This window comes from Zonotrichia leucophrys, chromosome 6 (genome assembly GCF_028769735.1).
Source record: "Zonotrichia leucophrys gambelii isolate GWCS_2022_RI chromosome 6, RI_Zleu_2.0, whole genome shotgun sequence".
NCBI lineage: Eukaryota > Metazoa > Chordata > Aves > Passeriformes > Passerellidae > Zonotrichia > Zonotrichia leucophrys.
Genome location: NC_088176.1, coordinates 19,695,220 through 19,720,842, shown reverse-complemented (window position 1 = coordinate 19,720,842; position 25,623 = coordinate 19,695,220). Strand labels below are relative to the sequence as shown.

The window sequence follows — 25,623 nt, the reverse complement described above, 5'->3', positions numbered from 1 at the left end:
CCTATTTAACATTTCTGTTTGGATAACTTCTAGATTGGATTGAAAGTAAAGCTTGGAGTGACCTTGCTGCTTCCATTTATATCCAGTGACAGAGCAGGATGGCAGCAGTCTGGGGAACAAACTTGAGCTATTTGCCTTGCTTATAAATAAAGAAGAAAAATTTGGTCAAGCCCCCCATGGGCTGCAGTAGTTTGCCATAATTGCCTCCTCTCTTCTGGAGACCAAAGTGCTGTGTGATCAGCACCTCAAATGCACTGAGGACAGTGGGATGAAATCAAGTGCCTGAGGGGAAGTTTCTGTTCCATATTCGTACACTGGGCTGCTCTAGGCTTAAATTTTTCAGTGTGAATAAAGCCTTCTCATACTTCTGAAAGCTTATAATAAACTGCTATGAAAGAAAATGCTACCTCAAGAGTTCTTGGATCACTGCTGTGAGAACTGGCACAGGGATGCCTCATGCTAGAGATCAGCAGAAGTGTTTAATGCTCTCTGAGCTGCTCGTTCATCTCCAGCCAATGTCCCTTTGCTTACAGCCTGGCTGGCTGGGTGTCTCATTTCCATACATTTTGCTGTGTCCCCTGTTTTTCCAGAGGAGATGAAACTCGGTCACACATGATCTCCAAACCCTTCCAAGGAATAAGACTTTGTATTGGTCATCAGGCTGCTTCCCTATGTGCAAACAGTCTTCAGGTGTGGAAAATACAGCCATCCCTGATGGGACTTTGTAAGGCTTGATATCCATAATCTGGGTGAAATTGCTGGTTCCTCAGGCACCTTAAAACATGGACGTCCAGAAGCAAGGAGAGAATGGTTGTTTTGTATTCACCTGAGACATGTTGGACCTCCAGTAAGAGCAGTTGTTGTGACAAGATGATGATCAGATTGGTGTGGATCTGATATCAGGCAGCTGTTAGTCATGCTTGTCTGTGTGTGCCCCAGCTTGCCCCACGGCAGCATTTGAGTGGCATGGGTTGTCAGGGATCTGCTGGGCTTGCAGCATGCAATAACCAAGAGTCAAAGGTTTGCTGTACCTGAATACTCATAAAGGATATCAGGTGTGACCTGTGTGTTTGTACTTTTCCTGTGAAAGCACAGCAGCCTTCATTCAAGTTTCTTCTGTGTAAAGTCCACTGTGCAATAAAGGGAATAGCAGGTCAATAAAACTATTCTTTCCTGGCTGAGAATGCTGCCTCCCATCTCCTCCCACCGAGCTGCCCTCTAGGTGCAAATATTGAAATGCTGTTTATGCAGCAAATGTCTGGGATGTATACGTACATCTCAGCTAAGTTTGGGCTGTTTAAAAAACATTGTGACTTTGGAGGGCTTTTAGAGGAATGGTGCACACAGGCTGAATATGTTGTGGGTAGCTTTATACCCTGTTTCTCCATCCTTGTCAGCCTTTTCTTTTTCTAGTCTCTTCCTCCTTCTCTAACTGAAAAATCTCTTTCCACTGATCCAGTTAGTTTGCAATGGAAGCATTCCTGTTTTGCTACTAAGTACTTAAATTATAGCTAGGCCTTGACCCACAAATACCTAGGAAGTACATCTACTTCCAGTTCCAGATTCCAGAAAGGGCTTCTGTCAACAGGACAGAAACATAGTTTTCAGACCTCATCCTGAGAGTTTATCAGCCATCTGGTTGTTGCATGATGCAATGTTTAGCATTGAACAGCAGTTTTCAATCAACAATACTGCAGTCACTCATTCCCTACTATTCAAATGTTTGGGGAAAGTGGCACTGTTTAATCCATCTGAGATGGTAATACCGTCTTTACTTCTGAGAAATGCTTCCCACAACATATTTCGAGCAAATCCAAGCACTCCAGTTCTTCCTGACCATTTGTTTGTCATTCTTTGGGACATAGCAGAATTCCACAATGAGGATGGTAAAAGCAGTTGGTTTTAGTTGTAGATCTTGACTTGTGTTTCAGACTACTGTGAGTAATTGGGTCAGACCACAGACCAGTAAAGGTTATGTAGACTTTCTCTGTCACTTGAGGTCGTCTCAGTTCTTGGTCCCATTGCAGGCGGGGTTTGGTTTTTTTTCATCATTCTAAAAGGCCTTCTGTTTGTTCAACATGGATACCACTATAAATAAGAAGCAAATTTGGGAGACCCAAATGAGAAAATGTTTCTAGCTTATCTCCAAGGCATTCCAACCTCAAGAACAAAATGTTCTTTATATAGTAAATACAGACAAGAATCATTCCTCTTGCTGGCTACCCATAAAAGCTGAAGCACATAGCAATCTGAATTGTCCCACTTAATTAAGGCATCTGCAGGATATCTCCAGCTTCTGCTTTTGGGTAGCCCCCAGCTTGACAGCCTGGGTGGGAGCCTATGCCTGATGTGTTGCCTGTGGAGTCACAGAGAGTAAGCCAGGACAGTCACTACTGAGATCTTGTCTTGCTCCAAGGACCTCACTTATCTAAGCCACCTACATTGTGTACCTAAAATGAGGCTGTCTGGATTCCTCCTGATGTGGGTTGTGCTATATATGAGAGACTGTGGAAAAGTTTGAGAAATTGTTGAACTTTGAGCCTTTTAATAATAATTATGGTGTCACTGATGAAAATAGATTAATTATTCAAAATGTGTGTGTTGCAGATCGGAGGCAAAAGTCTGGTCACCACTTGTAAGCGAGGAGGGAAAGACACATCCTTATAAGATGAATCTGGCCTCTGAGCCACAGGTAAGTCCTGGAATAACTGCTCTTGTTTCCTCTCACTCCTGTGAGAGATGTTCTGGGCCTGATCCTCCTAGGAGCTGAGTATATGCCACTCTGATAATCATGTTGGGGGTAGCATCATGCCCCATACTATCAGAGATCGTGTGGCCCTTGGGGTCCTTGAGAGCTGGACTCCCTCCCTCATGCTGAGAAGCCTGCTGCTGTGGAGAGCTAATGGGTGCCATGCCTGAGCTAACCTGCTTGGGTCAGAGGTGTCTCCTGCCAGCTGCCTGCTCACACCTACCACAGGGCACAGAAGGCACTGCAGAAGTGTGGCTCAGTAAATCATTGCTACTGTACTAAGCCAGTTAGTTGTCATAGATAGAAAAGACTTGAGGGGTGAGGAATATCACTGACTCAGGGTTTTCTCTTTGTTTGGTTTGGATTTTTTTCTCTTACTCAGTAAGCTCTTAGCAGTCTAGCTGTGGAGAAGGTGGGAGAGAAATACACAAGCATCTTACGTGTTTATCTGTGTGGCAGATCATGCAGCCTCTGTCTAGGAAGTTGGTTTTGTAGCCTGTTGACAGCCTTGCTTCATTGGCCTGCTGCCTCTGTCAAGTAAATGTAGTAATAACAGCAACCTGTGCAAGGGCCTCGCCTGGGCTAGATTTAGAGGATTACACTGCAAAAAATCCAAAATAACTACACTAAAGTCAGTGGCATTCTTCTGAATTTTCACTGGGGCAGTGACATGGCCCCAGTGGATTCTCACCCAAGCACACATCCCATGTGAGTCTTTCTAGCAAAATAAGTATATTATAAAACTAGTTTGACTCTGCAATTACTTAAGCACTAACATGGCTGTTTTGGTTGGAAAGGACCTGAGACTAAAGCAGCACATGTGCAGCAGCACCCTGCCCAGACCTTGGCCTGGGATCTGTCCATGTTCTCTTTCACATCAGGCTTCTCTGTGTTGCTTGGCCCAAGGAATTGGTGCAGCATTCTCCAGGTATTTCATAACTCTGCCAAGGCACAGTGTGAAACTGAGCCATTTTGACTTAGTTTGAGCTGGAGCCATGTGGTGACACCTGTCTGTGACACTGTTGGGCTGAGGTCTGGTCTGTGCCTTCTGCTGCCCAGGTATTGGAAAGACTCTGCTTCAACCTTGGGACTTAGGGGCTGTCTCTTGCCAAAGGAGTGGGGCAGAGTCTGCACTGAGGTTTTGCTGCTGTGATACAGAGAGCTGACATTTAATTCAGCAGGAGATTCAATCCTAGAGACCAATTTCCCAATGCAGCCATTAGCAAGAATTCAGCTAAATGCCATAAAATCAAACATACAGCACAACACATGCCCTAGGTGGGATTTTAAAGTAGCTCACTAATTTTAGTTAACTGCAGCAAGAAACCAGCTGCTGAACTCCCCTGTCACTCACTGCCCCACCACAGTCCAATCTAGATAGATGGTCGGGATTTAGCAGTAATGCTGGTGGAGAAAGACATTCCCTCCTAAGTCTTAGATCTGGTTCAGGCTCTGGCCACTGTATAGATATCGTGATACTGCTAGTTTATAAACATAGTACAACTGAATTTATTGGTAATAACCTCTAACTGACTTGAGCAGGAGAATTTGATGCACAGCTGAGTGGAGAAATTCATGTTACAGAGCTTATCTCTGAGCAGTAACCATTGTCTTAATCTTATACTAAGAATCAATGGTGGCCTGAAAATTAGCTTTGACCCTTTGATGGCTGATGCTAGAAGAGTTATTTCCTGGTGTGAAAGGAACATTTAAACTCACAGAAGTCTTGTCTTTTCTTATTCCCTTTCTTTAAATTAAAGCAGATTAAATAATTTAGAGTTGTGTATGTGAGTGGGGTTTGCTGCTGTTCAGAACACTGGGCTTAACATTAAGGGGCTTCACTTGCTGCATACTGAGACAGGAACTCAGCAGTGTGAGGGGAGATGCATCATGTCTCCAAACCACAAACTCCTATTTACTCTTAAGGCAGAACAGTGCCTGAACATCCTAATGTGCTATGCCAAAGCATCAGGAATACCATCAAGTTGTAAGGCTGTGGGGTTTGTTTTTTGGTGGATTGTTTGGGAGTTTTTTCCTATTTGCCTTTTCAGTAGCTGACTACAGCAAGTAAGTTTTGTAGTGAGGTGTTTCTGCTTGGAGTGTGAATTCAGAAGAGCATGCTGATTCCTGCCAGAGCATGCGGCAAGTGTTGGCCAAGTCACTCTGGGGCTGTGTCTTTGCAGCATCATCAGGGGTTTTGGCCAGGCCTGCTGCAAATCAGCAGTAGCAGAGTGCAGAAAATGCTACGTGTGTGTATACCAACATGGTAAACTGCTATGAATTTTACCACAAAGATGCTGATATTGTTTTTCCAGCACAACTGATTGAAGCTGTGAGTAGAGCTGAATCTTCAAAGGCAAAACTGAGCTGCTCAGGTTTTTTTAACTTGCTGGCCAGTGAAAACAGTATCTTTGCTTTTCTTGGCAACAGTCTAGTGCAGAACACTTATTAATTCACTTACCAAAGAAAATAGGACGTGCTGAGTCCAAGTGGTTTGTTGAAATCCTGGTCCAGGGTCCTCTGACAATGGTTCTCATTGGCTTTGCACATAGCCCTTTGAACATAGACAAAAAATCATACATGTGAGTAGCCTTACTTCAGGCTCAAAAAAAAAGAAGTCTTTAAAACCCTTGCTGTAGAAATTGATTTATTCAGATATATTACCATCTGTCTTAGAATTAGTTTGTTAGATGTTGCCTCTCCTACCTTTGGTATCTTAGAAGTTTTTCATGCTTGTCCACCTTCTTTTTGTCTTCATATTTTACTGATGTAGCTGCTAAATCTTTGCCAAAAATCTTGCAAAAGAACCTAATTTTCAGTTTGTCTCAGGAACCAGAGCTTAAGAGCTTGTCTATGACTAGCTACGTATTTTAAGATCCCTGCTTACATATTTTTTACCCCATTTGAAATGGACTATTTGTTTACTGCTGTAATCCTTTTGGAGGCTGATATTTGGTGACATGCTGCATCATGGCTGTGGAAATGTTTTCCCTTACTTGGAATGTACATTCAAGATACTTTTATTTGCCTTTGGAAAATAAAAAGCCATTCTGCAACCTCCCATGCATTCCCTGAAGTCCTGAGTCCAAAGACTGACTTCATTGTCTAAGCTGATCTTTGCCCATGAAAAAGCTACAGTCTTATTATTGTTTCATTGCCATTATCCTTATCCTTCTAAATTAATTTAAACTGAGGCAAGAGTGATGACAAAATTGCATTTCATCAAAAGGGGCAGCAGCTTGTCGGTGTTGATGGCTCAGCAGCTGACCTAGCTTTGTTTTGGTGCCCATGGCAACACTGGAGGAAGGAAATGACAGTCTTCTTAGCATATTTACTCAGTTAGTTCACTTGCACTTCTAACCCAGATCCTAAGGCTGATAGCTCAGTGGCATTTTCCCATCAAGGTCTTTTCCTCACAACAGTGGGAAAGACTAAAATAACATGTCTGTCTCTCCCTTCTGCTTAATGTCTCTTGAGAAAAGTGGTCACAGCAAGAGAGATCAAGTTATGTGATTGCTAAGGTAATTTTAATGCTTATGATACTGACCAGAGACCTGCAGAACTTCAAGTCAGCCATGCCCTCTGGTGATCGTGGGCCACACAGAGCCCATGGGGCCCAACTCTACCCAAGGGGCTGAATTGCCTCTTGGTAAAATAAACAATAAAATTCTATATCCTCTAACTGTGCTAAGTCTTGTCAGACCTGGGGTCTGTTTTGGTTTTTTGTTTGTTTGGGTATTTTTATTTTGTTTTGTTTTGTTTTGTTTTGTTTTTTTGTAAGACACAGGTGCCAGTGGGGTCCAGGTCTTTGGTTTTGCTGAGTGAGCTAATATAGAGAAAGATCTGAGAGACTCTAGCTTCAAGGACAGTCAATACCCAGACTGCCTTCAAAAACTTGTCCCGCTCCCTGCAGACTATATATCTCCTTTGCAATGAGGCACAAGTATTAACATCAGACCTTGAGAATGCCAGTAAAGACTCTTGATTGGAGGTGGATAGTTCAGCTCTTCTTAATCACAAAAAGTAAGGGTTTTCAAACATAAGAACTTTTTTAAATAAAAATAACCTTCAGACAGAGGTTAGCAGCTGGAGGAGCTCTGAGGGTGAATCAGGGTATTTTTAGGATGATGGAAATAGCCACTTCTGTCTTCCCAAAGCTTCTTAAAAGTGTCTGTCCTGTGTTCATCCTTATTCTTACAGAGTGATGTCATTGTTTCCATCTTGTGTATTTTATTTCCTTGGATACGAAGCAGGCGGGGACTATAGAAACTGGGTGTGTGGCTGGCCTGGCCTTTGATAAGGCTGTGCATGTGTGGGCAATGCATGAAGCAAGAGGTATATAAAGTAACAATACTGGGACTGGGAACTGTGCTGGCATATTGCGACCTGCTGGTTTTGGTTAAAAGGCATTACTGCATGGGTGTGGAATGTGTCAGGGACGTGGAGGGAGAGGATGTGGGAAGCTAGTCTTATTGTTTTACCCCCCTACAATAACAAAACCCCAAACCCTTTCTCATTTTTAATCAGATTTCAAAGCATTGCAAAAAATCCTTCCATAGCTGAAAAACCCCAAACAATAATAGAGGGAGAGGTGAAAGTAAAGGCACTTCTTAATACTTGTGATCACAGCTGATGAAACATAGCATGGGGTGGAGTTTGCCATGAAGATGTCCTCTCCTGAGCTGTTGCTGTGTGTTTGGCACAAGCCCAGACCCAGACACGCCAGCTGGTCACGAGTTTGGCCTTTGCTGCCTGGGTGGCTTTGCAAGGGCGAGGATGAAGTGGGGCTTTGCCTGCTGGGCTCTGCTCTCCTTTGCTGCCCACAGGACCAGAGTGCTCTCACACTCTGAGGTTTGGTCAGGGGCCCGTTTTCTTAGAGCTGAGTAAACATTTGTACTGAGAAATGTTTCATCTTGTTTCCTCTTGGCGTGGCTCTCGAGGTGTGCAATCCAGCATTGCCTGCCCTGAGCTTCTGGGCTCTGACTTGGGATGCAAAAACATCCCACGTTTCTGAGGCCCTGTGAGGCAGCAAGTTTTGCTGGTTCACTTGGCTGCTCCAGGCGCCTGTGAAGGCTTTTGCTTTTCCCTGCAACTGCAGTGTCTGAGTGCTGATTTTTTTTTAATTTTTTTCTTTAGTTTTTGATGTGAGGTGAGAGTGAATCCCCTGACTCCAAGAGCTGGCCAGTCTGTAAATCATTACTGCACACCTGAAAGTAGTTTTTGGCTTCAAGCAGCCCTTGCTCCATGTTTGACCTCTCTTTCCTCCAGACTGCAGAGAGATGGCCGGGCCAGGGCCAGGGGCAGGGGCAGGCAGGGGAGTGAGGGGGCTGTAGGTGCATGCCAGCACCTGTGAGGGCCCAGCCCAGCACCTGTGAGGGCCCAGCCCAGCATCTGTGAGGGCCTAGCCCAGCTGAGTGCCTTCAGCCATGCTGTGGGGAGAGGAAAACCCCACTTAACGGGAGAGGCTGCTTGACCACGCACATGTTGGTTTAGTTTATTCAGTGAGCACAAAAAGCCTCCAGATTTTTCCTGTTTCTGGTGGTGGTGACGTCCATACAGGCCCTGCACAGGATGGCCTTGGCCACGTCACCGCAGGGTGGAAGGGACCCAAGAGCCCACCCTCAGCCCGGTCTGCTCCCAACCTGCTCAAGGGCACGAGGCCATGAAGGTGTCCAGATGGCTTTATGCCACGGGATGGGTCCCAGCTCAGCTGATAGAGGTGGCTCATCCGGGGCTGTCTGTCTGCTTCGCTGGCAGCTGGGAATTTCCCTGAAGCTGCCTGCCCCCATTCCCAATGGTGGGAATGGGTCCAGTGGTGGAAGTGTTGGTGAGGAGGAAGCAGACTCCCATGCCACAAGCTGCTGGCTGGCTGCAGGCACTGCAGTGACAGCTGATGCAGCGTGGGGATTTCACAGCCTGCACGTCAGTGTCACTGAGGATGGCCTCATATGAGAGGGAGGAAGGGGCCATTGTTTTCCCTGATAATTCCCCATGACGCAGTCTGCAGCTGGTGCAGGAGGAAATGCTGATCTGCTTCCTGCTCTGGCACAGGGATGTTTTCCCCATCCTCACAGCCTGGCACCTTTGCTGGCAGCTCTCTGCTGGCGGGCTGTGGTGGTGGCAGTGGGACCCCCTTAGCACCCAGCTGGAATGGCTGTGTTGCAGTGCCTGCAGTGCACAGCTGTGTCCCATCTGCCCCAGAGAGGGCTGCTGCCACTAACAGCCAGCACCTAGAAAACTCATCTGCCAGAAGATGTGCATGTCTGACCTGAAGCTACAAATGTTGTTTGTCCTTGGGATTGAAAAATAGCTTTTTTCTGTGAGATGGGGACATTTGCAGCGGGAGCACGTGGGGTTGTGCTCCAAAGCCATTTTGAGCTTATTCTTATGGGGGGTAGCTTTAGATGGGGAGGAGGCTGTTGAAGAAATTGCTTCAATTTCAAAGTGAAGTGAGAGTTCTGAAGCAGCTGGTAGTGAAGTCTATGCAGTGCAAATCTAGTTTAGCTTGATCTAGTCACTCTGCTGGGCCCTCTGGATACATAGGCCCTGCAAAGGAAGGAGGGGAGCAAGGCTGATGTCTGTGCAGACAAAGAAATTTCACTACCATGGTATCAGTTTATAGTGGTAAAATAATGCTCTTGAATACCTGGTAGCTTGGGAGCTTCCATACCCCAGGTTCAGACCAAAATAACCACTGCTGGTACCCGTGCTTGCTGCTGACAGGGTGGTGTAAGGGCACTGAGATAGTGCCACAGCTGACAGGGAGAGTGAGGCAAGTGCTTCCAGTTCTGCCTGCAGGTGCCAACAGAAGGTGTCTCTGAAGAGATCTAGCATTAATCACACTCCTCTGTACTACTCTCCAAGAAAGAGCAGGTCGTGTCCTGACTGGATAAGATCGTGTCCTTTTAGGTGACTGCCAGTTCTTCCTCTGCAACAGACCATTGCTTCCTGCTCTTGCAGTCTGTGCTCCAGCCAGGGATGCTGTTTAATGCTACTTGCCCCTTTTCCTTGTGTTGGTCCTGGGATTGCCACAGCCTTAGAGATGCTGCAAACGCTAGGCATCTCAAATGCACAGACTGGGTGCTGTCCCCACACATATGCACAGTGTAGCTGGGTTTTTGCACTAATGTTTTCCACTTGCCTGCTGGTGGACAGGTTTTTGGGAGTGTCACTTATCTGACTTTTTTTCCAGTAGTAAGTGAAAGACTGTCACATAAATATGATTCCAGGAGCTGGGGCTTTAACAAAACTGCTGCACAGCACAGGCACTAGGTCGGCAGTTCTGGAAAATCCCTAGATAAATATATTTGACAGTGAGAACACATTATCTTTTGATCTTGGGATCATGAAGGCACTTGTTCTTTGCAAATTCCTTCCACAGCTTGAGCAAAAAGAACAGCATGGTGTAACAGGAAGTGCTGGAGAATTTGGATTATCCAAGTGCACTTCATAATGCTGCTGCTCTTGTAATACTTGTCTGTATACTCTTGAGTTATTCACTTTCTGTGATGTTCTCCACATGGGATTTTTCCAATCTTCAGACACCAGGTTCTGCACCAATTTCTCTGTTTAACTGTTAAACTCCCTTATAGTCAGTGACCTCTATACATCTGAGAGCTCCTGGAAATGCCCCAACACTTTTGAAAGCTTAACTTATCGTCTTGGTGTTACTACACAGTAGAAAACCTACCTGGTGTCCAAAAGTAGGACAGAAGCTCCTATGTGGATTCTGTGCCAGAGTGTGTATTGCAGTTCTTGGAGTCAAGGCACTAATGTGATGTCAGTCTCTCTTCTCCATGTAGCTGCCCCGTTCTTCCTGCCTCAACACCTGCAGGAAGATAAGGATCCTTGAGGCCTCCACCACTGGCAAACCCAATTTGGCTTGGCGGACACTTTCAAAGATTCAACATGCCCATGTGCATGTTGGCTATGTAATTGAGACGCCTTACTTTCTTAGGAAACCAAACTTAAAAGAAAAACCCAACTAAACTGTAAATTACTTCCCTTTCCTTAATTCTTGAGTAATGCTTAAATGTTTCCTCAATACATCTTGTGACATGATTTCAATGTGGAGTCTATTTGACCTTAGAATATAACCCCCCTTAGCCTAAACCTTCTCTCTCAGTCTTCCATGAAACCGAGTATTTATGTGCACATCTGTAATCCTCTCCCACTCACGGCCTCTGAATGGTGGGCTACCATGTGTATTTAGTGCTGATATAACTGTTCCCCATGGTTTGATATAGGGTTAAAGTAATTTATTTTTTTTTGCTAAAATCCACATTTTTGCCATGGGAAGGACTATTTTCACAAGTCCTGTTATGTGGTTTGAATGAGATTACAACAAAGGGAGATTAGCTAATTACTCCAGGGTCATTTTCCCTTTGGTGTGTGGGAAAGTTTAATGGCTAATATCCATACATATTGGCCAGAAAGCTGTGGGAGAGCAGCCTTGTCACTCCACACCTGAACATCTTGAGCTACCCTGCTGATTTCAAATGGCTTGTAACTCATGAGGGCTTTTGGATCCAAGCCGCTCTTCTCTGAGGGATTCTGTGCTCTGCTTGATGCCATAAATAGCATTCGAATGCCATGAAGTGAGAAGACTCCCATCTGTCAGTCTGGGAAGGCTAGCCAGCTGCCTAAGGAAGTCTGGAGACAAAAAATTGATTTAAAGAAAAATCTGTAAGGGGATTTAAGTCATGCTTTTTGTCTAATGAGTGTTTATCTTGTAACTGTATCTCTATCAAACAAGTGCTGTGAGACGTTCACAGTGCAGTAAAATCTCACGTCATTGCTGTAGAAGTCAGGGCCTGTTTAGAGTGGGAGTGGGAACTCGTTGGGTTGGAGCTGGGACCCATGGGTCCAGCAGGCTGAGAAGTGCCCCCTTTCATCCTGTGCCATTGGCTGTTAGCCCTGTATTGAAGCCATGCCCAATCTCTATGGCTGGCTGAAACCTTTCAAAAATCAGGTTTGGTGCCTTCTCTTAGCCCTCAATACCTCACTCCCTTCTGTGGCTGTTAGTCCTTTCTTATGCCTGCTCTAGTGAGGCCAAATTATACTTTCTTCTTGCTTTTGTCAAGCATCTTCTCTGGGGAGAAATAAGCCCTGGATGTTGTTATCTCTGCCAGAAGGCTGCTAATTCCCAGCCTGCTAAACTGGTGATAGGGCTTGGAAATGTCCTCATTTTTGTTAGTACTGCCTGTGATTAAGAAGAGTCCTAGCTCAAGTCTTATTTAACTTGGATTTGCCCTTTTTCTTATTAAATTGTAGCCTATGTTTCTAAGTATACACTACCACTGCTGGAAGCCTCCAATTTGCAGCAAACACAGAACATCTGAGTGATATTTTGTACTTCTGACACTAAAGAAGTTGCTGAAAGTTAGCGGTCACTGCCTGTGGGCAATCTTTTGTATTGACAATGGCACTTCACACCTTTGTTGTGGATTTTCTTGTCCAGAAATTCCAAAGTTGTTAATCAGTGACAGCTGTGTACCCTGGTCTTAGCTAAGGAGCAGAGATGCTACAGAGCACTTGTAGTAATGACAAATCCCTTATTTTTTGGGTTGCCTTATCCAAAGGAAGCTGAATTTTCAGATGTCATTGAGAAGTTTTCTTCTTTCTGCCCCTCATCCTCGATTTTCCATAGAAATCAACCCTGCTCTCAGGAATTGCAAGGAATGCTTAAAATCTGTAGTCTTGCATGAGGAAGATGATCCTGTAGGTTACTGTAGGCTTGCAGGAGCTTCCAGGTGTGTGGCACCTTCATCTAATAGCTCTGGCAGTGTTTCTGAGCTCTTTTTTTGCCAGTATGTCAACAATGAAATGTCCTGAAGGTCATCCTGAAGCCGCCCAGGATGGGCCCTCATGCCATCTGGAGGATGCTCACTTGCTTTGGTGGTTGTGGTCACCTGCTCCTCAGCTGAGAGCACACATGAAGGCCACCACTGCAGTGCTGTGGGGCTGCCCTGTCACATCCACCTGCATGCCTGAGCACCTCTGACTGTTGCCTCTGCTCCTTTGCATGCAGGAAATAAAGCACATAGGAAGTGCACACAATCGGAGTGCAGTGCCCTTCACTGCTGCCACAGCTTCTGCCCCCAGGGTGATCACTGCTCAGTACAACAGCCCAGCAGGCCTCTACTCCTCAGAGAACATCCAGTCCTTCAACAGCGCGGTGGAGACAAAAACATCTCCCGGGGCCCTGGAGCCTTCCAAGCCGTAAGTACCTCCCTCACCCCCTCCCTCCCTCCCTGGGCCTCCAGGGAAAGGCTTCAGGAGACACGAGTTCACTGCAAAGGTACCAGTCTGTTATACCAAGGCAGGCTCTCTTTCAGGACAACGGGAGCAGAAGAGGCACAAGTCTGGATGTTGTTCCCAGGGACAGGGCTTGGAGGAGTGGGGAATATTTTGTGGGTGCAGACATGAAATTAATGCTGTTGTGTTTCTTTGTTCAGCAGAGACCGACGCAGTTTCCGCGTGCATTCAGCATGACATACCAGCCCGCTGGTCTGAACAGGTGCCTGATAGCTTGTTACAAGCACTTCCTAAAGTTAGTGTTTCGTGCCTGCTTCGCTGCCATGCTGGGCAGGAATGGCACCAGATAGTGCAGGAAGCACACCCATCCCTGTTCCCAGCTGGCCTGGGATTTGTAGCCAGGCTCTGCCTTAGTCTGAATATTTCTGTGGTTTATGATCAAACTTTGCTTTTCTCAGGAGTTTTAAAAAGTAGCTGAAGCATTCATTCAGTGTGAGGGATTTTATGTATGAGACTGGAAAGGGTCCCAATCTTAAAAGGGCCTGTTCATTATTGTGTTTGCAACTGAGCCTCACCAATGACATTATTTTACCCTAGATTTTCAAAGTTCCCCTTTTTTTTTATTGGAGGTAATAAACCAGAAACTACTTGAAAGTTTTCTGGCTGTGACAGTCAGCTTGCTTAACTGCCCTAAGTCTCCGCATAGCAATATCAGACTGCCTAGAAGGCTTTGGCTATTTTTATAATAAAAGCTGAAAGAACAGTGTTTTTGATAATACGTGATTAAATTTCTGACTAGAGAATGGGGAGGCAAAAGTAACTTCAGCCTCTGCTGTTGCAGGGTACAAAGACCTGATTGTGGTTTAACACAAGCCTGACAGTGAAACCAGCTCCTTGCATTGGCAGCCCAGTCTGCAGCATGGTCCCTTCCAGGCAGTTACAGTGCTGCAGCTGGCAGACGAGGTGACAGATTGTTCATTTGCTTCTGGTAGACTCAGCAGCCTCATCCAGGGGCTGGGCAAAAGCAGAGCAAGGGCAATGGAAATCCGACATTGCATTAACCTGATGGGACCATCTGGCAGTGAGATACAATCCCTGGTTCGCTCTGGTGTCCTCTCCATGGGAGAGCGCTCCCTGGAAGCCAGGGAGATTTGGCTGGAACATTGTAGCTGATCCCTTTCTCTTGCAGGGGTCAGCAAAGAGGTGGGTCCCTTCTAGAGCTGTGGCTCACTCTGCTCCTCCTGGCAGGAGCATCCATTGCCAGCCCTGCTCCAGCTTGGATACAGGGCATCTCTTTCATCCTTTCCTTGCTGAAACACAGCAAGTTGCAAAGGAATGCTGGGAAAACTGTGGATGAGGCTTTGATGCTAACGTGCTTTTGTTTACAGAGTCATCAAAAGCAAATAAATTACTGCTGGTTTTCAGAGAGCCAGGGACCTCAGCCTGATGTTAAAAACCCAGTGTAGTCTCCCCAGTGCACAGGCACAGGATGTCTAGGTTCTCCCTTCACATACAGTCTTCCAGCTGCCTTTAAATTCCTGCCCATCTGTTTCACTGAGTTATTTGGTATATACCTGAGCAAGGCCAGGTTTACCTGATATTTATCTGCATCTCCACCCTGCATCCTGCAGACACACAGCCCATCTGAACCCAGCACTTGATTCTGCTACTGCACATGGTGATGTGACTGGAGACCTAGTCCATGCTTCATCCTTAGAGAGTGTGTGGTACAAATGCGGGGCTGTAGTACATATAGAAATAAAAGCAAGTATCTCCATTGGATTTGATGTCACAAAGCAGGTGGGGATGGAGAAGCCCTACTGCTAAGCATTTCTGGTTTGGAATGGAAGGTGAGATTACTCCTCAGTAGGATGCCAAGGCTAGCTTTGAGGAGAGCAGCAGTGAAGGTGGCATTCCTTGTCTGGACAGTGGGACCACAAGTGTGTGTGCAGGGAGTTACTGTAAAATGAAACCCTTGCTGCCACTTCTTCATTGCTTTTACAACCCATGCATTTGCTTATCTGTGGAGGGCTTATTTTTTAGTTTTTGTGTGGACACACCTGGAGTGTGAGACCAGAGGCACAACATTAGTCAGAAGCCTGTAAAGTTGTGTGTTCAGTGGTGTGTCCTTAAGACAATATTCTGCAGCTGCCTGATGGCTTGAAGTATTTCGCTTTGCCCTTCATTAATTTCTTTCTTCTTTCCTTTCTTCCTCCTCTGCATTTTGCCCTCAATTTGGCAATGTAAACCCCAACCAAACCTTGACCAGCCCATCTCCCCCTGCCCGTGTGGACGCGTGGGCTGGAGGCCGCCCATCGCCGGTGGGTGCCATGCAGGCTCCCGTGGCCTCCGTGTACAACCCTCTGCAGAGCTCCGAGCTGCGGCGCAGGCACAGCTCCTCCTCCAGCCCCAGCCAGGTCCGGGTGGGGCCTGAGCAGCTGAAGCATGCGGCCCAGGTCTGCCCCAACAGCCCTGTGGAAGTGGAGGTGCCGGGACTCAAAGTGCTGCACGTGCAGTTCAATTCTCCCCTGCAGCTCTATTCGCAGAGCAACATCATGGACACTCTGCAGGGGCAGATCTCTTCTGTTAGCCCTGATTTCCCCAGGTAACCTGCCCATGGCCTCTGCAGCCAGCTCAGCACACCTGCTCATCTGCATTTCAGTGTCCACGAGTCCCTCGTCCCAGTCTGTGGCTCATGGCATTGTCCGGTCACAAGAAAAGAGCATTTGCATTTCACCATTCCAATGTCAGTGCATGACTCTTCACAGGAGCTTTCTCTGCCTTGTGTCTGTGCCCAACACCATGGGAAACACCAAAATATGTTTTTAGCTTGTCAGTATGTCCACTGTCCCCTGCACACCCACACAGCGGGACTTGACAGCACCTGGTGGCTTTTCTGGAGGAGCCACCTGCAGCAGATGGGTTTGCTGAGGGTAGGAGAGTGCTTTATCCTGAAAGCTGGTATTTTTCCTGCACTTGAAATAACTTTTGTTGTTTGTGACTGACAGACGCTGCCGGTCTTTGTTCTTTTCTTTCATTGGCCATGGATGTGTGCTGAGCACGTTTCATTTCAGGCTGGAGCAGGTACTCTGCTCTCCATCTTTGGCTGACAAGTCAGGAGTTTGGAGCAGCCTGGCAGGCACCAGGCACATGGAGGGACAGTCTGTGTTCCCACCCCTGCCAGTTTGTCTGCAGAGGTTGCTGCAGCACAGTCCTCCCCCTCTGCCCAAAGGAGTGGAGGATGCTCAGCATGCTCTGAGGTCTGCAGGACCTGTGGTGAGCCTCAGCAGCACAAGGCCTGGGGGCTGTTTGATGTCGACTTTGTGATGCTTGGGAACCCCATGGCCTGTGTCTCTAAGTGACAGCCTCTGGGTTTTACAGCAAGGACTTTAGCATCAGGACAGGTGAATCAGAAAGCACTTTTATCTGTGTTTCAGGAGTCCAGTCAAGGATGAATTGTGAACCTTCTGCTATTGACCAAGCAGCTTGCAGCTGTGTGACATGTGGCCCAGGACAGTGGTCAATCCCAGGACAGTGGTCAATTTCCATGGGGCAGAAAAGGACACAGCCAGATCTCATGGCTCCTGGACTGCTCACAGTTCCCTTCTGGGAACCATGTACTTCAAAGCAGAAAAACTGGTGTCCTCAGCCCTGGACACACACAGCCAAGCTTTGTCTTGTGCCAGGAGCCAAGAGATTGTGGGAGGATTTACTGAGGATTTACTCCTGTCTTGTTACTCAGTGCAGTTACTTGCTGTAAGTCAGTGCTCTGGCTTGTAGTCAGTACCATGCACACCAGGAGTGGTCCCACTGCCAGCTCTCTGTGCTGATAGTGGTCACAAAGGAACCCAGATATCAGCAACTGTTTAATGGCCAAAGGGACTGCTCCAAGTTCTGAGCCTTCATGTAGCCTTGAGACTCTTGTAAGCGTTGCAAAATAGGCTGACATAAAATAGTAAAATACCCTTAGCAAAAAATCAACTGTGCTTTTTGAAGATTCTGTGCAAGGCTATGTCTTTATGGTTTTTATTACTATCTTCTTGCCAATATTTAAGGCTCAGTGATCAAGTATTAGTCAGTGTTGCAAGTTTCCCATGGTAACAGCAATGAGATCCAGTAATGGTTGTGTAAGTCTGAGACCCAATAAATGTGCTTGGGGTTGTTCCCTACAAAGTTTCTGCATGAGGGAACTTGTGTACACAGAAAAGGACACCAGTTGCTGGTGATTGCTGCAGATAAAGTACCTGTGTAACAGAGGGTGCCAAAAATCAGCTGGAATACAGAGACCCAATATCTTGCAGGTACAATTTCTGTGGCCTTGCCCTTTCAAAAGATACACATCCTTTTCGGAGATGTTGTTTAATTTAAGCAGCATAGCCTTCTGCCCTGACAGTTTGAGGTATTTTACTCTGCTGGTACAAATCTGGGTTTGATGGTTTTTATAGCCTTTTGGACATCTTGTATGTGCAAGTGGATGTATAGGGTGCATACCTGGGAAGGCTGATATGTATGTTATGCACTGGCACAATGCATGGTTGAAATATGATGGCTTTGTTTGACTCCAATGCTTTCTAAGATTATTTAGCCTCTGCTTTTTGGATGCATGGTATTGAAACATTCTTGGTATGCAAACTGCAATGAAAGGCTTCTTGCATAATGTTTTTATGAGTGGATAGAGCAGTGGGACTATATGAGTTTACATGAGATGAATGTAATATGGAGCATGGGACATCTTCTGTCTAACAGAAGGCACATAATTCTTTTATTTGAGTAAGAAGCTTCAGTAACTGAGATTCAGGTTTCAAAAGTTCAGCTGTTTGCATGTCTAATGTTCTTCCTGCTCCACTGAAAATTGCTAAAGATGGAAACATTTTATGAAATCCTTTTTATGGAAATAGCATTTTGTAACTCATGTGATGATTTTACTTCTGATGCTTGAAGAGTTTATTATGTAGAGTAACTCCCAGATGACTCAATCGGTCATTGGCATTGAAAGTATGCGGTTGCCTCCTCGAGAAAACGATTTCCCTCTGCAATTTAGTCTGAACTTCAGGATGTTTATGTACTTTTCATGCAATCACAGAATGCAAGAATGGTGAAACCAAGAAGACTATTTACATTTATAAGACTACATTACAGAATTGAGGTATCAGAGAAGTTCTGTCAGCTATTTCATTTTATCGTATGTTTTACTGCAGCTACAGAACACAAGGCAAGCAGGAACTTCCTGTGTGCTTTAGTCCATCCCTTAGTCCAGCACTTGGCAATTTAAACCATTGATTTAAATAATTCCCACTGTATATTTGTCCAGACTATTTTCAAATCCTTTAGTTTGGAGGTTCCTTGCCTGTCCGCAACAATCTCCTCTGGTATTTCAGTGTTATTAGATATACTGGAAAGCTTTTCCCAAGGGATATTCTAAATATTCTCCTGCAGTTTAATCTATCCTCTACCCACTGTATGTGGAGTTTATCTTAGGCACTGCTTCCAGACTCCTTTTTATTCCCCAATGACCACCATGACACTGTGTAAGGATGTAAGTCCCTCATGACATGAGGGGTGGCAGCAGCACCTCAGGGCAGCTGCACTGAGGGCTTAGCCTTAGCTGAGAGAAATCTCTGCCCTCGACCTGCTCATTATAACCTTAGTAAAATACTGTAAAAATGGGCTCCACCTAGAAAATGGAAATAGTAACACTCACTTGATAACCAGACTAAATTACTTCCCATCAGAGAATCTTCTAGTTAGACCCTACAGCTGTTACTTGGTGAAGGTGACATTTACAAGCAATTCATAGGGTACTTGCAAAGAATTCTTTTTAATGGAATAAATTTTTCTTAGTTTGAGATTCACAGTGGTGTAAGGTAGCAGCGTAAGGTGGTTTATGCACACAGGGAACATGCATGGATGGCACAGCTACTCGGTGGGATTCCCATCGCAGCACATGAATTCTTTACTTTGCTGTTACCAGAGCTGTGATTTCCTGGGCAGGCTTTAGCTGCTGGAGTGTGTGGTTACTGTGAAGCAAGGAGAGCCCTGGCTGGGGGCAGTCAGTGAGCAGCTGCTGACAGCAGCGTGGGCACAGCCCAGCCCAGCGTGCCGGTCCCACTCGGAGCACATCCAGCACCTCTGTGTTTGTGGCCTCCCGTCGTGCGTGTGCTTTGCACGTTCATTCTTCAGCCATGTGATGCATCCTGAGAGTTCTGCTAGAGGGATTACCTTTAGTTTTTGTCCATTTAACAAGAGGATTCTCTGTTCCTTCCTCAGTTTAGATCAGCATAACCAGACCCCAGGCAGCATTGCCATAGACAAACAATCTGAGGTTTACAAGATGCTGCAGGAGAATCAAGAGTCAAATGAGCCACCCAGACAGTCTGCTTCATTTCTTGTGTTGCAAGAGATCTTGGAGTCAGAGGAGAAAGGTGAGTACCTGATGTGAGCTCTTCCCCTCTGCTGTTCTTTGGGTTGAGTAGCATTTAAAACTTTATTTTCCATTTAGCTGTTGATTGTTTAAGGTAGCACCTGTAGGTGGCTTCTACAGAAACCTACAGACCTAGTCCCTAATTTGATCACTTCATATTCTCTCATTTATTAGCTTCAGTGTCTATGGGCCCACATCATTGCTTAATCATTGAGTGAGCGCTCCAGAAATAAACCCTTGCAACATTTAGTTATCAAGAAGGAATTTTTAAAGTTGCAAAATCTCCTATAGTTTCTAAAGTTTTGCCCCCTTTAAGACAGTATTCACTGATTAAAGACCATCTTGGAGCCAAGACTTTGGATGGTATCGCAAGATAGTGCTCTTCAGTGAGGCCTATTGCTTCTGAACTCCATCCCCCTACACAAGAAAAAGTATTCCCTTCTGCAGCTGAATGTAAAAATATAGAAGCTTGGTTACAATGAGCAGTTAATTGCTTTTAACCTCTGAAAATTCGCTCTTCTTGGCATTCTTGATCTTAGGTTTGGACTTGTACAATTCAGAGCCATAGAGTTTAAGATAAAAAAGCCAATTAACTTATTTGGGGGCTAAATCATGCTCTCTTCTCCCCTTAAATAAAATAAAATAAAATGAATGAATGAATGGGAAAAGAATTCCAAGAATGACCTTTTTTTTGTCCTTAGGGCCAGTCTTTTGTGTTATTAGCTTGGCAGTGGTATGTTCAGTTTAATCCAAAAAAAGCCTGGTGCTGAGATATTCACCACAAAGAGAAACAGATCAGCCAAGTGCTGGTAGGTCTGAGAGATCTGTAGGGAAACAGCAACATGAAGGAAATAAGGAAACAACAGGAAGAAAGAAACCAGGATCATGGAGTCTCTAATATGCTGTTAAAATACCAACCTGAAAGAATCTTTTAAATATTGAGTGTTTGCAGCTTGCCCTCAGGGTTCAGCTCCTGCATGGAAGGAGTAGCCCGGACTTCTCCCGAAGCCAAGGTCCTCCCCTGTGCTTAGTAGTGCTGAAGAAGATAAGAAGCAAAAGCCTCTCTGTTTTATCTTTCTTTGAAGATTTGCAGCATTGTTGGGATTCTCTGGCACAAGGTTTGCCTGCCCGATCAGGGGGCCGGGATAGGCTCTGGCATTATTCCACAGTGAGCTGACAATGCTCCATGGCCCAGCCTGCCCGTGCTGCTCGGCCAGCAGCAAACAAACACACACTGCTGCGAGTCAGATCCTTGGTGTGATAAACGGCACTTTGGATGGCATTCCGTGTGATAAATGGCACTTTGGGTGGTGCCTTCTCCCAGCGGGGCTCCAGGCAGTGGCCTGGGAATGACGGGTGTGAGCCATGCCCGGCTGGGACAAGGCCCTGGGGGCATCGCTGACTGTGTGGGCTGCACTGACTTACACCAGCTGAGAGCCTGGGCCAGGCACAGCAGCCAAGTGTGGCTGTTTGGAGGCACCATGGCTGGTCTTTTAAGGCCTGACCCTGTGCTCAAAAATGGAGAGTGTTCCAGGGTTGAACATGGCACGGTTCCTGTGGGTGTTTGATTAGGAGAGATTTAAAAGCGTGTTGTCGATGTAGCTGATAAGAGCAAAGTGCTCGTTGAGGCAAAGGGAGTGAACAGAAGTGATATGAAGAGTCTGAAAATGTGATTGCTGCTGCTTGCTTCCCAGTGACAGTCACTTGCAGCAACCCTTAGAGGGCAGGTGGCTCTTGCCATGTTTGGAGGGTTAGGGAACTTGTACCTCTGGACCAGCATCTGCACAGAGCTGGGTGCAAACCTCTGAGCTGAAGGCTGCCCTAAAGGCAAACCAGCACAGCATCACCTGCCCTACAGCTGAGGCAGGCAGTTTCCCCCTTTTTCCTCTTCTGTCAGTGCTGCTGCCCTGGGCTGTGGTGAGTCCCTGACATGGCTGGTCACCAGGGTCTGTCTTTGGAGGGTTTTTCCGCCCCTTGCGCTGGGAATGCCCATTGGAAATGTGCTCTTGGTCTGACACTGGTCTGAAGGTGTTCATCAGTGTCCCTCACAGTCCAAGGTGTTTCTGGTGAAATACCATGGGAGTCTCAGCAGCCTTCTTCCCTTGTTAACTGGTGTCATACCCCTTAGAAAAGTCATGTAGATGAGATTAGTCCCATCATTGGTGTCATTTTATAAAAGGCTCCTTTTTCCTGTGATATTTAAACGCTTGCCTTGTATCCCACATCTAGGATCCACTGCTGATTTAGGTATCCAGGTCAGCACAATGTCCCCTGCAAAGGCCCTGCAGGAGAGAAGGGCCTCTGTGCCCCACAGAAATTGCAAGAGGGAGATACCTGGAGCATGCTATGCAACAGCAGGGGAGTGCAAGGTTATCCCCAGTGTCCCAGGGCTCTGCAATAAGGAATTTGTTAACCAAATCTTCCAGGAGTCTTGGGGGAACCAACTCCACTGTAAAATAGACAGCAGACTGGAAAAGGGCTTTGACAGTCCTCCCAACAGAACACCCACCTCTTTCTGAGCTCAAATCTGGGAATCAGCATGACTCTGTGTGATCAGGACACATCAGGCAGACTCCAGTGCTGCCAAGGCTCAGGCTTTGCTTTGCTTTGTGCATCTGTGCATGTGAGACACATCAGCTGAAGTCTGATGGGCTCTTAAGATGAGAAAATAATCTCTTCTGACTGCCCACCATCTCAAGCCCTCACATTTCCAGGGCGAGGTTCAGCTGTGTCTCTCCTCTCCTTCCTCCCCACACATCCCTAAATCCCTGCCCACTTTCCATGCATGAATCCCTGCCTCAGAGCTGGGCTTAAAGAATGTCATGCCCCCAGCAGATCACCTGCTTGGGAGGAACATCCTCAAGCCACGCATCTCACATGCTCTGAAGCACTCTCCTTCCACCCCCAGGAGACCCTACCAAACCATCTGGATTTAGGAGCGTCAAGGCCCCTACCACAAAGGTGGCCTCATCGATTGGGAATGCCCAGAAGCTGCCCATGTGTGACAAGTGTGGATCTGGCATTGTGTAAGTAAGCCTGTCCCTGGGGTTGAGGTGAGCAGCCCATGCCTGTGCCAGGGGCTGAGGCAGTGCACCCAAGCAGCCTCACTTACCCACATCAGTGCATCCAGGAGATTCAAGGCACGTTTATTCTCACCAGCTTTTACAACACTAACTTTGCAGGTCCCTGCAGTGAGGCAGGAGTTGGGTTTCCAGCTACAGATCCATATCAGTGGGAACCAGAGCAAGTCCCTGTGACTCAAACCTTGAGGCAGTTGTTTCTGCAGTGTTTGGCTGACCTGAAATCTGTTTACAGCATTTGGAAACAAAATGACCTTTTCATTCAGGGCCTGTGTATTTAAGGAGTTTCCCATCTCAGTGCTCCCAGGCGTGGCATGGAGACTTGCCTTGGTGGTCAGAGGCAGTGGGGACTGCAGAGCTGCCTTCTGCTCCCCACTCTCCTGTAGGACCTCACACCTCCACTGTGTCTATGCAGACATATTGGTTTTTGTCTTTTTGTGGGTAAAATCCAACTCCAGCAGACCTGGGGTTTGGGTTTGTTACAGAGCTGCTGTATCATAAATGCAACCACATGGGGGACCCAGCATTCAATAACTATGTCTTAGAGTTGCTGTTTTTCAACCTCAAATTCTTCAAATTCTTCCTCTGCAACACCCTTAACTTAACAGCTGACTACACAGCAGGCAAGTACTGGTAGCCAAACCTGCATTGTCATGGAAGAATTCTGATTTTTCAGATGCTGCCTGCCACAGGCTATCAGATTGTTGCTGAGACTTGCTACACTGTGACTGCATGGTCCTGGCATGCCTGGAGCATCTGGACCAGCAGATTCATTAGAGAGGAAATGCATAGCCTGTAAAATATGAATCAGAGACAAACCCTGTAATTATTCAACCAGCTGGGTAGGTCTGGAGAGAAAGCAAAAGGCCTTGAATAGCACTCAAAACTAAGGAATTACAGAAAATAGAGATGGCTGCTGGAACAAAATAATGCTGGAAAATTGTTGTGTTGGGGCTGATGGTAGTTAACAAACTGCTGGTGTAATTTTTGTAGTTTTCCTGGTCATCTATTGGGCTGAGCTGTGAAGTCTTCAGTAAGAGCTGGCCCACATTTGGCTGGATCTGTTCACTGCAGCTCCCAAGCAGCCATGTCTGAGATTAAAACAAGGATCTAGTGTCTGTGCTTCTCCCACACATCAGGCACCAGCAAAAGGGCAGTGCTGGCTGTGCAGTATTCATCCCTGCATTTCTGCATTTGTTCTGCCATCCAGTTGGCTTGTACTTGGATTTTGCTTCCCCAGATGGTCAAGCTACTGCCTGCCATTTGATCTGGGCATTTGAATGCTGTTGTGCTGTCTGCAGCCACCAGCTAATGCCATCACAGTAATTCTTCCTACCACAGGTTATAGGACTGTCCCTGTGTAACTTACACAGGTCAATGCTGGGAAACACTTCCCAGAGGAGAGTTTCCATGCCAGCACATGTTTGGCTTCTAAAAGTGCTCTTAACATTTGCCTGACCAGAGGTAGGGCCTATACTTTGGCTCGTCAGGAGCAGAAGCAATCTGGGCTGGGTGGGAGGTGGCTGGGGAGGAGGGAGGCCGCGGGCACTGAGCGGTGCTGGTTCCTCCCCAGAGGGATGTTTGTGAAGATCCGGGACAAGCAGCGCCACCCCGAGTGCTACGTGTGCAGCGACTGCGGCACCAACCTCAAGCAGAAAGGACACTTCTTTGTGGGAGAGCAGATCTACTGCGAGAAGCACGCGCGGGAACGGGTCATTCCCCCCGAGGGCTACGAGGTGGTCACCGTCTTCCCAAAGTAAACGTGCTGCTCACAAAGCCAAGGGGATGATTTATCCTCTGCTGATTTTCCTTGGAGAGCATTATCCCTACCCCCTGCAGAATCTTGTTTGCAATAAGGAATGTTAGGCATGGCTTTGAATTTCCTTGTCATTATTAATCCTCCATCTGTTCACATGAGATGTCACTAATTGTTCAACATTCTTTTCATCCTCTCTTTCACTTTTTTTTAATAAACAATTTTTTTTCTTTCATTGTGCTGCCAATCACACAGGAAAATCAGAGGCCAAAGTCAGATTACAACTTTTCTGTGTTCTAGTTATTTGCCATCCATTTGCCTGCAATAAATGGGGTGAATCCACAAGGTAGAAGTGTCTCCTTTCTGCTGTTTTCCTTGTGCACTGGATTGTGGCTCCCAGAATGCAGTGCAGCAGAAGAGATGCCCAGTGCATGGCTGTGTTTGTCCTGGAGAACAGTGGGAGGTATTTACAAAGTCAGTCAGGCTGGTCTTGCTGCCAGCTGAGCTGTGAGCAGCTGCCTGCTGGCACCCAGCAAGGGCCAGGAGGGCATAGCCAAGGTGCAGAGCAGCCTGGGGGCCTGTGCCCAGTGCAAGGCAGCTGAGAGCTGCCTCCTCTGTGTCCAGCACTGCTGCATGATGGGACTGGGCATGGCAGTGTTTCCTGCTACTGCATCACCACAGATGGCCCTTTGTTCCCCACGGTCACTAACTGAGCTCTAGGAGAAAAACGATCTCATGATGCTTGCTGGAAACCAGGGAACCTGAGAGTGAGGAAGGGAAAGTTTGAGTGGCCACAGTCCCTGTTCTGGCTCCCCCTGGGGGAACCACATGTGGCTGCCCAAGGCATCACCCTGCTCCTCGTGCTGCTGCTGTGCACAGCTCCTGGAGACGCCTTTGGGGGCTGATGTGGGGTGGGGAGCACGTGCCCCTCATGCCCTGGACAAAGGGCTGATGGTGCCTGAGGAGCAGAACCTGTGTAGAGCACAGAGGAAGCCTGCAGTGGTTATTTCTCTCACACTTCTAAGTGAGATGATGGCTAATCATGTAAAAATAAATGGTTTCTAAGATGTGTCATGTTTCCTTTACAATGGATTGCCAGTGGTTGAAATCAGCAGGGTGGGTTTATGGCTGCATACAGACCTTCTGTGGCCAGCACAGGGTCCCTGGAGTTAGTGGGTGCATCTGCAACAGCTACAGACAGGGTCATGTCCTTGCCCTGGAAATGCTGTATTGCTGCACCCTGTGCTTCCTCTCCTTCACAATGAATCACACCACAGCACAGCTGCGTTGTAAAAAAAAAAAAAACCCAACCAAAAATCCAAACAACAAAAAGCTAATAAACCAAAACAGAAAGGTCAAA

At 46.6% G+C, this 25,623-nt stretch overlaps 1 protein-coding gene across 2 annotated transcripts in view; it reads left to right on the top strand.

The window, feature by feature from the left end:
* Window positions 1-25,330, top strand: part of PDLIM1 (PDZ and LIM domain 1) — a 44,223-nt gene extending 18,893 nt beyond the window's left edge. The window contains exons 3-7 of one of the 2 annotated variants that reach the window (XM_064716426.1): window positions 2,608-2,692; window positions 12,780-12,970; window positions 19,274-19,428; window positions 22,336-22,453; window positions 24,081-25,330. In XM_064716426.1, coding sequence (XP_064572496.1) covers window positions 2,608-2,692; window positions 12,780-12,970; window positions 19,274-19,428; window positions 22,336-22,453; window positions 24,081-24,267 — 736 coding nt within the window. In that variant the 3' untranslated portion in view covers window positions 24,268-25,330. Of the gene's footprint in view, window positions 1-2,607; window positions 2,693-12,779; window positions 12,971-12,993; window positions 13,269-15,275; window positions 15,612-19,273; window positions 19,429-22,335; window positions 22,454-24,080 lie in introns of those variants that run through there. The other variant, XM_064716428.1, reaches the window with a different exon arrangement.
* Window positions 25,331-25,623: the final 293 nt, after the last annotated feature.